Source organism: Mesoplodon densirostris, chromosome 3 (assembly GCF_025265405.1).
Source record: "Mesoplodon densirostris isolate mMesDen1 chromosome 3, mMesDen1 primary haplotype, whole genome shotgun sequence".
Lineage (NCBI taxonomy): Eukaryota > Metazoa > Chordata > Mammalia > Artiodactyla > Ziphiidae > Mesoplodon > Mesoplodon densirostris.
In genome coordinates, this window is record NC_082663.1 from 128432562 (window position 1) to 128445511 (window position 12950).

Consider the following 12950-nt stretch of genomic DNA (forward strand, 5'->3'; position numbering starts at 1 on the left):
AAAACAGTAGCGACTTTAGATAAAGTGGTTACAAAGGTCTCTCCTGTGAGAAGACCCCAGGACAGAATACAACCCTTCTGTGCACGCACCAGTCCAACAGCTTGTCTCCCCACCTCTTAGACCCAATCTCCTCCTCACTGCAGTCAGTGACCCATTAAACACGTAAAGGCATCGTAACATGTTCCCCTTGCAATCAGAGTAAAACTCAAGTTCATTAGACAAAAAAAAAAAAAAACTTGAACTACATTAGGGCACTGTTCCACTCTGTTCATTAAGCATGAACAGACAAAAAATAATCTCTGCCCTAATGCAAGTGACACGTAAGGGGAAATGAGAAAATACACATTTTAAAACACAGTAAGTCGGGGGGAAAGGGGGAATTGGAGAAAAAAAAGCAGGGAAGAGTGATGGGAGATGAGGGTCAGGCTTCGACTTTTTTAATTCCTCAAGTGCTCTGGCCCTGCCTAACCACCGTCTTGTGTTGCTCCTCCGCTTCCTCAAGTACTTCAGTGCCTTACTCGCAATACGCTCCCTCTTGACTTTGCAGATGCTGTTTCCCTCTACCTGAACCAGCTGCCTCTTCTTTTCATCTACTCATTATTCCGCTTTCAGTTCAAAAGTTATTTCCTTTGGGAAAACGCCCCACACTCGGCCATTTCGTACTCTAGGCTTCCGCAGCACCAAGCCCCTCACCTTTAAACACCGGTCATATTTTGACTTTATAGGGCGTTAGCAATTGTTTGTTGTGCATAACTTCATGTAAGCTCCTTGAGGGTACAGCTGTTATTCCCTTTGGTCGCCGCGAATTCCGCGCGTAGCACGGAGCCCACGCCCTTGTGACAGGAAACCAACCTACTCGCCGAATACGCAGGGGGCCGGAAGGGTTGCGTTTCGTCGGAAGACCGGGTAGGAAACGGCGCAGGGCGAACCCGACAAGCAGCGTTCCCATCCGGGTCCCTGAGAGAGAAAGCCTTCCCACGAAGGCTGCCGGGAAGCGTGGTTTTTGAAGCGAGCGTATCTCGTCACTTGGAGCAAGTGCGCGTGCGCAGCCTCAGTCAGCCGAGGTGGGGAACATGGCCGTCAGGTTCCTGTGGGCGGTCCGGCGGCGGATGCAGCCCCTCCTGGCCTCGAGTGGCGCGTCAGATGGCAGGTAAGCGAGGCAGGCCGGGGAGCCGGGACGTGAGGACGATGCAGGAGAAGCGATCCGGAGGGGCGATTTTAGGCTGGAGGGAGAGAGGACCTACCAAGCCTCTCGGCCGCTACGACTGGGCGCTCACGGCCCCATCTTACAGAGCGGGAAACTGAGGTCTACAGCCTTGCCTCCTTGCCGGGCCGAGGACGGTGGAAAGATCCGAGGTCACGCCCTCGGAGGTGAGAACTGTTCTTCAGCCCGAGCGTCGATTGAATTGGGGATGTACCCTTCCCACCCCCTTCTCGACAGCTTTGGTGTCTGCCGGTAATTTGGGATTCTCTCCCAACACCCTGTGTGATCGTATCTGAGCTTCACTTTACCTATCGGTAAAAGTAGGCCGTTGGACTTGGTCTTTACAAACGGCCCTTCCACCTGCCTTCGGGAGTTTGAAGTTCCGGTTGCTACTTTTATCCATCGGTTGCGACTTTTACTGATCATTTATCATGCCAATTGCAGAACTATGGGTAGTTCTTTTTATTCTCCCGTTTAATTGAGGAAACTGAGGTTTAGAAAAGTTGAGTAACGTCTCCAAACTTAAATACTCGTGAAGTGCTGGAACCCAGACCTGAAACCAGTGAGGGCTGTAGAATCGGCCCTTTAAAATTAGTGACCAGTGTTACTTATTCTTAGGGACTATTCCCCGTTGACAGTTTATTTATCGGAAAGAATAAAAATTGCTGAGTAGGGGGATGGGTCAGGTTGGATCTCTGAAAAGTAAATTAAATTACGGTGAAATCCGGAAATTTTGCATAACTATATGTCACCTTTTTAACACACCTGACCCAGCACTCGGGTGAGAGGTTGAATTCCTGGTTTCAAGCTTTTTTTTTTTTCCTAGTCTTTTTGACAGTTTGTGGTGTAGGGAAGTGATCAGAAGGAAAATGTTCTCTTCTAATAAAATTTCCCCGACTCCAGTTCTGAAACAGTAGCAATTGAATGGATGCGCCGCAACTCCCTCTTTCTCACGACTTGGGCCCTGGCCGTGTGCCCTGAGGATATCTTGACCTCCTTTCAATTGGATAAATGTAGTTTGTTAGGAGTTTAGGAGGAAGGATCTATTTCACCCTGTGCGATGTGTCCCAGATCTGTGGTGACCAATTTTCGAAATAAAAATGTGTAATCTTGTGTAATATGACGTCAGATCATAATAACTGAATTCAGGACTGGCCTGGAAGATAAAAGGAATCTTGCCCACACCCTTATACTGATGGTTCCCTCTTCCCTTTCTTGAAGTAAACTCCTTTACCCCCTTTAAGCCTTTTCTTAGATTTCACCTCAGTGGCCACTTTTCAATATATACCAGTTTATATAAATAAACTATTTGTTTTAAAGACCTTTTGCGCTCACAGATTTCTTGATGGTTTTACTTCATATTAAATTATGATGATCCAGGAGGTGTAATGGAAACTTCCTTGAACAGGGGGGTCAGAACTGCTACAATCCAAGATCTGCAAACTAGCCCCTACTCTAAACTTTTTATGTGAACTGAACTATGTGTCTATATGGTCTGTTTCATTCACCTGTATATAGTTCACAGTCCACAACATATAGTAAATGTTTTATAAGTTTTTGATTGACTTGATTTTACATATAGGTGAGCTCCCAACTCATTTTCTCTTAGTGTAGGTTCTCTTCCATAAAAGCCTTGCTTTTACTTAGAGCTTGTGATGAAGAAGGCTTTAGAATTCCAGGCCTCACTCCAATTCGATAAGGTACCTTTACTGGGCTTAATTTTCCCCACCTATAAAGTGAGGAATTGAACCTGAACTGTACGGCTTTTTGTTTTGAATTCTCGCTTCTGATATTGCCCTGCTGGTTCTAGGTATTATAATTTCGTTTTCTCTTGCTGACTTTTGTGTCCCCACTTCCAGCTATTTCTACTGCCTGATGCTCAGTACCCTGATTCAACAATACTAACTATGTAATCTTGAGCAAGTCATAAGCCTCTCTGAGCTTCAGTTTTCTCATCTATAAAATAGGGATGATGATAGTATTTATCTCACATGTTGTAAGATGAAAAGATGATTTAAGTAAAACCCTGTCAACTGTGTCTGGCATTTAGCAAGCACTTTATAAGTGTTTGTATTGTTACTGAGACTGAAAGCACTTTGTCTAGAGAGAGTCAATCTGGGAAACATTCCAGCCTCTGAACCTGGTTATAACTTTAGCTGTTTGTGATGGCATTTCTTCATAATGCACCACCTCCCTCCCACTTTAGGGCATGGCTGCATCCTTTCAGCACTGCCACCCAGAGAACCACTGGTGAAGACTGCAATTCTGAGGACCCTCCTGATGAACTTGGGCCCTCTCTTGCAGAACGAGCCTTAAAGCTAAAAGCTGTTAAACTGGAGAAGGAAGTCCAGGATTTAACAGTGGGTAGATTTTATATTATCTGTTCATATATTCTGTAACATATATCATATTTTCTATTATCTGTTTATATTATCTATATTCACATCTTTTCTCTGATTTAAATATCCACGTAAAGTTTTTTAAGTCAGTTTTTAAACTGTTTCTTCTAATTAGCTCTTTACCCCTCTTGCTAGATATACTAGGCAAAATAATCTGTACTAGTTCAAAAACATTACTGACTATGGATACTCATCTCTTTTCAGTTCCCTGGTGTGTCACAGTACTTAGATACCTGATATTTTGGTAGCTTCAAAGGAGGTACAGTGCCTGGCATGTAGTACACACTCAACTAATATTTGTAGAATGAGTGAGGTCATTTATCATTGTATTCTGCCAATCAGACTACCTCTGGCTTACTGTGCCAGTACTAGACTGACAGACTTTGAGAAAGAGAAATAATTATGGTAATTCCAAAGCAGGACCACCCAAAAATGGTAAGGGATTTGGAAAGTGTGTCTTGTGAGAGGAATGAAAGGAACCAGGGATTATAAGAATGAAAGAAGAAAAGACTAAAGAGGCTAAATAATTGCCTTCAAATAGATGACATATTTTTAAAACTTACTCTTGGCTATCCTAGAGTTCAGTTCAACAAAAGAAAGTTGAAGGGTGGAAGTGTTGCCTGAAGGTGAAAAAGAAAGCGTTTTCTCAAGATAATGAGCTTGAAAATAGTTGTTCTGTGTTCAAACTGGCAGCCTAAATGACAGCCTATCAGGGCTGCTATAAAGAGAGATTCCTGCTATGACTGGAAATTTGGAGTAGCTGATCTAAGATTTCTACACAACTCCTGTTGTTGTTGTTGTTTTAATAAAAATCTATACCAAGGGTGAAATTTGTAAAGTAAGCAAAAAGTTTCTTTTCCACCAATAGGCATTTGTTTTCTTATCATTTTGACTTTGCTTTTGATGCTCAGGTGAGATACCAGAGAGCTATAGCTGATGGTGAAAATATAAGAAGGCGAACCCAGAGATGTGTAGAAGATGCCAAGATATTTGGTGAGAGGTTTATTAATAATAAAAATACCTTTTAGTTTAAGGGCACTTACTAGCAGTTGTGCACACTGAACTTAGCAAAAGACACATCTGGGTCCTTAACCAATCTATACCCTACCCTTCCTCTATCCCCCTAGGCTTTCTGCTCTGCTTATTGGGAATGTTGTCAAGTGAACCATTTGCTAAAGTAATGTTTGCCTTTATTTTCACCTGACCTTTGTTATTTTATTTTTCAAGTATGTACCGTTAACATTCTAGTGCCTATACAGGCAATTCTGTTTAACTCATTAATGAACAAGTGAATCATTAAGATGTTCAGAAGAGAATCCAAAGAGCAGACATATAGGCAATCATAAACGCTGAGATTTGCTTCACATAAGCAAAATTGGTCCATAACCATAGTGCAATAATCAACTGTATCTCCACCAGACAGTTTTCACAACTGTAGACAAAAATCATTTGCATTACTCTCAGTGTTCTACAGCTTGCTGAGTTATAACTCAAAGGTTCAGACCACATGGAATCAGATAACCCTGAAAGCTGTGCTAGATTGAATCTATTTTTCCACTGATGGCATTGAATAATCTTTTTGGTCCATTTCAAAGTCGTTCAGAAATTTTTTCCTAAATGCACCACTTCTTGTTCCAAATTTGTTCACGAAAATGTTAATTGAATAACGGATTCAAGAGTAAAGGGCAGGGCTTCCCTGGTGGCGCAGTGGTTGAGAGTCCGCCTGCCGATGCAGGGGATACGGGTTCGTGCCCCGGTCTGGGAAGATCCCACATGCCGCGGAGAGGCTGGGCCCGTGAGCCATGGCCGCTGGGCCTGTGCGTCCGGAGCCTGTGCTCCGCAATGGGGGAGGCCACAACAGTGAGAGGCCCGCGTACAGCAAGAAAAAAAAAAAAAAAAGAGTAAAGGGCAAATCTGTGATTACTTGCTGTACTCACAATTTAATATGGAGCATTATACTTTGACTACACATAGAATGGAGTGCTTGAGGGGCCCTTGGATTCTATCTAGTCCAGTCTTTTATAGGCAAGCTAGAAAAAGTTATTTGACAACAGGTGTAGATACGAATCCATTGATTCCTGATCCCTAATCTATTATTCTTTCCCTTATATCACACTCCTTCCTGTTCTCTGGATTTTATCCGCTATTTGTACAAGGGATTCACCCCATTCCTGTCCTGTCCAACCTTAGTCCTTTGGCTTACCCTCCTGCTTTTCGTTCAGTGCTGTAGATATCATGTTTCAAGACTTTGAGTAAATACTAACCCCCAAATTGTATTCCTGAATAGCTAAATACTGACCCCCCAATTGTGTTCCTGATATTTCATCCAAGTTTTAGTCTCATATTTCCAGCTATCAGGGCTCAGTGGCCAAGCCTGCCACCTGTTAGTCCATAAATACAGTTCTGAATTTCATCAGAAAAAATTTGTGGAAATTTATTTTCTCTTTTGTTAAATAATCACCTACATAAGGTGCTTGATTTTGCCTCTTGTCCCACAGAACGTAAAATATGTACTATATGGCCCTTTAGAGAAAAAGTCTGCTGACCTCTAACCACAGGGAATTTTTGTAGCAAATAGAACAATTGTGATAAGGGGAAGACTTCCTGCCTGCTTGAGGGGAGCAGGGTGAGTTGGCTTACCAGAAGTCAAGCTTCGATACTTTAGGAACTGGCTTATGTCAATTTCCTCAAGAATTAATAAGGTTCTCAGGAACAAATACATATTAAATAAACTCAAAAGAATTTGGTAATCTAATTTGTTAATTTATAGAGAAAAATGTGTCAAGCAAAACATGAAGATTGCTCAGTGAGCATGGAAGTAGAAAAAAAAGAAGAAAGCTTTCATTGTCATTTAATTAACATACAGTATAGCATGATGACTATCCTCCTTCCAGGGACAGTCTTGTCTCAGTAACCCATTTTCTCTTAAACAGGTCACAGAGATCCCTTTTTTCCCTCTAAGAAATGTTGCAGACACCAACCATCTATTGAAGTAACGCAGTAATAGGAGTAGGATCAGAGACTGAACCCCTCACTGTACAGACAAGAGAACCTAGGCTTCTGTTTACCCAGATTCATACAGTTTTACTGACTAGAAGCCAGGACTTTTTGTACCATGGCAGTGTACAAATCAGTCCAGCAACTTACAGCTTTCAAATTCAATTTGTCTTCCTTTGTATAGCCAGGGAAAGCCTTTGATGTCCCTGATTGATCTTTATCAGACATTCTTTCCTCTTGGATGGAATTCCAAATTTTATCAGTATACTTTTCAAGCCTTTAGCTAATCTCTTCTACCTTTTCAGCTGATGTCATTAACAGCCATTAATATATATGGCTACCATCCCTCATAGTGATGGGAGAGGTATCTTGTGGAACTCACCAAGTCTAGTTCCCTGGAAAGGCCTGCTGCTTTCACTCTTCCTCTCCGTTGCCTCCTCTCCTACTCCAGACCATATTATACCAAGGTTACTTCAGTCGGCTCTCTTCCACTTCTTATGATATCTTTTCTTCTCACCCATCTGTGATGGCCCCAGCACCCCACATTCATTGTGTATGTTACTAGACAATTTGACTCCTCTTCCACTTGTTCTGCTCAAGAAGCTATAATGGATTTCTTTTTTTTTTTTTTTTTTTTTTTTGCGGTATGCGGGCCTCTCACTGCTGTGGCCTCTCCCGTTGCGGAGCACAGGCTCCGGACGCGCAGGCCCAGCGGCCGTGGCCCACGGGCCCAGCCGCTCCGCGGCACATGGGATCCTCCCAGACCGGGGCACGAACCCGTATCCCCTGCATCGGCAGGCGGACTCCCAACCACTGCGCCACCAGGGAGGCCCTATAATGGATTTCTATTACCCAGAAGTTAAAGGTAGAATTTTTGCCTCTCTGTCAGTCATTCCTTCCCATCCAAGCAGTACATACCCGGGAAATCTCTCCTCTGTCATCATCCGTTTTATTGCCTGCCTGCTTTGACACAGGGCCTTAAACCTGTCGCTGGACTAAAGCTAGATCAACAAAGTCCTTCGCCCCTCACCAGCTCCTACCAGGACCTTTGTGTTACCATAGGTATCTGTGATGCTGATGTTCCTTATCGTTTCTGTAAGAAGAATGAAGCATTGGGAGTAATGAGATTTCTCAACAACTGAGTTCACTTTTATAAAGTTTATGTGACTCTAAAAAGATTAGACAAGCTTGGTGGCCTGTCTCCAGCAAGTGTATATAACTTCATAGCAGGCATTAAGAGACTTACCTCATACATGGAGTATATTTTTTTCCTGTTCCTATTTAGCTAATCCTCAAGAATAAACCACTCTTTGACTCCTCCTTAGCACAGTCTTGTCAACTATTCTTTTATTATTCCCCCATCAATGAAATACTAGTGTCTTATTCCTATTGAGAATGTATGCCTTTCCACAAATGAGACAGGTGGGAATTTTCAAAATATTTATAACTTAGTACTAAAGGTGAATAGCAACAAAGATACAAGAAGCATATAAGTCAAGTTTTTAAAGGACAGGTTTCTGAACCTTTTGTATATAGTCTCACCTAGTTCTTGGGTTCTAACCATCTTCCCCATTTCCCAGAATACTTCCTAGTCATATGCCTTGCAAGAGAAATGTTGGCTCATCAGTTGGGTTTCAGGGGTAATCAGTAGTGATGATCCCTGGATCCTTTGTGGCAATCTTTGCATTTCCTGGGGTACCCAGTATACCAGCCAGCTCTCTGAGCCTTCCCCAAACTGCACCCTCAAGAGCAGAGTGGTTTCCTCACAAACAATAAGAGTATTTGGTTTCTCTGTAGGAATTCAGAGTTTCTGTAAGGATTTGGTGGAGGTGGCAGACATTTTGGAGAAGACTACAGAGTGTATTTCTGAAGAAACAGAGCCTGGGGACCAGAAGCTCACTCTGGAGAAGATCTTCCGAGGCTTGTCACTTTTAGAAACCAAGCTGAAAAGCGTGTTTGCCAAACATGGCCTGGAGAAGATGACACCCATTGGTGACAAATATGACCCTCATGAGCATGAACTCATCTGTCATGTGCCAGCTGGTGTTGGGGTGCAGCCTGGCACTGTGGCATTAGTAAGGCAGGATGGCTACAAGCTTCATGGCCGCACCATTAGACTCGCCCAGGTGGAAGTGGCAGTGGAGTCGCAGAGAAGACTATGAATGGGCCCAGAGGAACTGAATGTTCTCCCAGAGTGCAGTCACCTGTGATTCCTTTATTTATTAAACTAGGTTCGTATTGTACATGAAGTACTTCATGTGATCTGTTTTGGATTTAGTCATATTGGCTTTATTTCTAAGATACTCTTTTGATTTAATGTGACCTGTTTGGTCTCATCAGAAGTCTTGCCATTGGGCATTTGAACAATGTGACAAGTGTTCCTGTGGCCTTATCAAAATATGTTTAAGAAAATTATTTTTAAATTGGTACTCTGATGACTTTCAATCCAAAATTTTTTTAAAGGTGGAAATGAGTATATGTTTATGTATTTTCAACTAAATGTTCCTTACTAATGGTCCCTATAAAAGGAATTGTATAGAATCTTGTATTTGTGGGAAAAGGAGATGGTAGGGATTGGTGTAACATTTGGGTACTTAAATGATAAAGCTTTATAGTTGTATGAATTTAAATCATTTCGGTTGATTTTTGTGCACGTAGATTTTCAGGACTTCCCGTTTTTTATTTTTCTTTTAGCCATCTTTTGTCCTTGTAGTTCCTGCCAGATAGACTTCATATTCACACTCATTGTCCCTTTTCAAATCCCATTTACAAGGCTAATGGCCCAGGCAAGACTTGGAAGGCAGAGACTGGCAAGAAATCAAGATACCAGGTCCCTTTCAAGCAAGTATGGCCAAGAAACCTTATGCTTTCTTTGTTGAGTTATCTTCAGATTATTTTCAGCCTCCTCCCTAGGTATATAATCATTTCAGGGAAACTGAGGCGGCACCTACAGCTGAAGACCTAGCTTGGTCTCTATAGGTAATTTACCCACAACTTCTCTTTCCACCAGCCCTTAAATCCTCTGCCACTCTGTCAGATTTACCTTATGATCCTTTATTAGATGACGTGGGGAGGTGGTCAGGACAAAAAAATGTTAGGTTCCCATGATTCCTCATTAGTTATGCTAGGTTTGGGGTGTTTTTTTTGCGGGGGGTGGGGTACTCACAATTCACTACCTCTCTTACATTGACAAACTTTACTTCCTAGTTTTTGTGTCTGTCTTATGTCACGTGTAAACATCTAGCTCCCCTTTTATGTATTGACCTCCTAGAGTTAATGAGCCTATGTGTATATTTTTTATTTCAGTCTTGCTTATAGATAGTGTTCTGTAAAAAATTTATTCAATAAATGAGTTAGTGAAAGAATGAGATATATGTATATATAGATATCTATCTATATATATATCAATTGGACATTAGAAAGGAGGTCATATGGTTATTTTAATGTTAGAAGCAGCCTTCATGGTGACCTAATCTCACCCCTTCAGCTTCTTCTGAAATATGAAAACATAGTCCTTTTAGGACTAGACTCAAAGGAAAAAAAAATCTCTAAAACTAGTAAACTAAATTTTAGTGAGAACTTAAGTAAGAACTAGATATTAACTTCAGTCATTTAAGATTCAACAGTTCTAAAACAAACATGCAAATATGTCCCCAGCAGAGAATTAAATGTTGTTAGGTGTCCAGATTGTCCAGGTTTAGGTTTAAGTTACTTACCCATAAAATATCCATTCCTACTAGAACTCTATGACCCCATTCTGTGGGGTGGTGAAAGTTATCCTCTTAGACATCATAGATAGTTCTAGCATACTACACAAGCACGTATCAACAAAGCATCCCCCAGTGGGTCCTACCACCTCCACCAGATTTAGACACTTAAGAAAAACAAATACATGCTTCTAAGATGCAAGCAAAAGACTTTTGGTGAGATTTTAAAACCAGAACCTCTTTTGGCATTCCACTAAGTACATACTGTAAATATAATGAGCAGTCAGATTTCACAATAGGAATTTGTCTTTTTTTTGCCTTCATTCCTTTGAGATTAACAAATAGTGACGACAAGAAGATGAGCCAATTATGATTTCCTTTGTGTTCTTGGATCACTAGCTATCATTACCAGTGAATTAGAATAACCATAATTTTAGGTGTGGAATGTTCTGATTACTTGAAGAGTTTTTAAATATTCCTTGCAACCTCCTGTTTTAGCAAGTAGGCTGAGAATAATTTTAGATTCTTCTATTATTCAGTAGTTTTGCAGACTTAAAAGTATAAATTTAGAAGATGGAGCCATAACAGTGAGAATCTCAAAATGCTGAAGGGCTTTCACGAGCCAGTGCAGCATAATAGAGCATAGTAGGCTTAGTAGGCATCAACTTGAACATAATTCCCAGCCTAGTCACTTCACTCTGCTGAGCCTACTTCCACGTTTGTAAAATGGTTATAATTCTCAAAATATTGCGAGGATTAAGCGAAATGTGCAAATTGCCTATTACAGTAGGCCCTCAAATATTTATTTTTATTGCCTTTTATTATACACATTGTTTTTCGTATGTTTTAATAGTTGCCTAAGTCTAGGAGAAGGGAAAGACTGGTTAAGTGGTGCTTGACTATAAAAAAAAATGGTAAGCTAATCAATCACAGTGAACTTATTTTCCTTTTAGCTTCTGTTTTTTGTGTTTGTCTGTTTTAACCATAACAAGGAAATCTACATTTTTAGACTGGAGAAATAAGAAAATTGTTTCAGTGCCCTTAATTATTTTCATCTTTATGGTAAAGTAAAAAGACATCATTGGCTTGCAGGTGATATGTGTAAGGAAGCTTTGACTCATTTGAAGAGGGATCTTGGTGCTTCAGTACTTGGATTTTACGAATCTTTTGTGGATTTTCCTCACTGCCATAAAGGGATTATTCAGTTTGTTACTGATATAAGCTTGTGGTGCTCTTTCATGGCAAAGGATTTAATAAGTGAAGAAAGGTTCTTAAACACTAAAGCAAAATCAAATAAGGAAGACTAAGGATGAAATATAATCTTCAGAAACAACTTTAATAAAACCTTAATTGAAATAACTGTGTTTCACGTGTTTCGTGTCTTTGTCTGCCGTGGTCACTTCACTGATTGCTGACCCACCTTGTTGACACTCAGTGGAGGTACCAGCAGCCCAGCCAAGTGCATGCAGTGTAGGCATTCCACACCTTGCCTTGGTGTTGAAGTCTTGTCTGTTCTTCTACCTCCTTGACTTGCTTCCTTCTGGTTTCTATGTATTTCTTAGATCTGGACTCCTGTTTCTGCCTTCCTCTCTGGCACTGCCTTTTCTTGTACTCGCTTCTTGGTTCTAATTGTCTTACCTGCGTTAATCATTTCACTTGAACTGCAGGACTTCTGACCATCCTCTCAACCAGATTACTGGCATGTGGCCTACTGCTTCCATAAGCCCTTCCCAACCTTTGCCTGGCCTTTCCTTTACCTCTGCTTCTCCACTGGCTTCCACATACCCAGCCTCCTGGCTAAGTGCCCCTCTTTGGAACCAGCCTTTCCTGTAGTTTTGGCCTTGCATTTTCATCATTCTTCCCGTCTTGTCTGCATACCCTGGCTCATACTCCCAGTGCTAGGTTGTAAGTATATTCTTATTCCTGTCCACTCAGACTTTGTCCACATTCTCAGATTCACTGGAGGTTTTAAAACACGACTCCAAAATCTTGAATCTGGACCAACAGAATATAGGGCAGTGACACTGCTGGTCTCTGACCCACACCTTCTTGTCTCTGGATGCTCACTCTTGGTACCCAGCCATCCGACCAAAGAGTGAGCTCAAGCAGCCTGTGGAGTAGAACTGAGGGCCATGGCTGAGCTTTCAGCTGACAGCCAGTAGCATCCTGCCAGCCATCTCAGTGAGCCGCTTTCAAAGTGGACTCTCCAGTCCCCAGTGGAGCAGCCCCACCTGACATAACATGGAACACAGATGAGCTGATCTCATTGATCCCTGCCCAAAGTGCAGATTCATGGGCAAAATAAATGACTGTTACTTTTAACCGCTAAGTTTTGGGGTGGTTTGTTATGCAGCAATAAATGATTGAGTCACCCAACCTCACTTCCAGTCGAACTACTAGTTTTGCACCTCGGCCACCAGAATTATGCCTCCTTGCTTTTCCTCTTAAACAGCCTTTTTGAACTTGTCCTACAACTTTGATACACATCATCGATGTGTTGTAGGATTGGAAGAACTTTCTAACAGAAGAAAATACAACTCTAGAATCTAGAGTTACCGAGGACCCTAAAATGAAAAGCAAAGTAGAGTCAAGTTGAGTTTTAAAGTTAATATGATTTTACCCTATTAAAATACTGCAAGAATT

At 41.5% G+C, this 12950-nt stretch overlaps 1 protein-coding gene across 1 annotated transcript; it reads left to right on the forward strand.

The window, feature by feature from the left end:
• Positions 1-993: 993 nt before the first annotated feature.
• Positions 994-11646, forward strand: GRPEL2 (GrpE like 2, mitochondrial). The gene is made up of 4 exons (XM_060092047.1): positions 994-1150; positions 3411-3564; positions 4515-4596; positions 8398-11646. The coding sequence occupies exons 1-4, from the start codon at positions 1074-1076 to the stop codon at positions 8760-8762; spliced, it is 678 nt and encodes a 225-aa protein (XP_059948030.1). The 5' UTR covers positions 994-1073; the 3' UTR covers positions 8763-11646.
• Positions 11647-12950: the final 1304 nt, after the last annotated feature.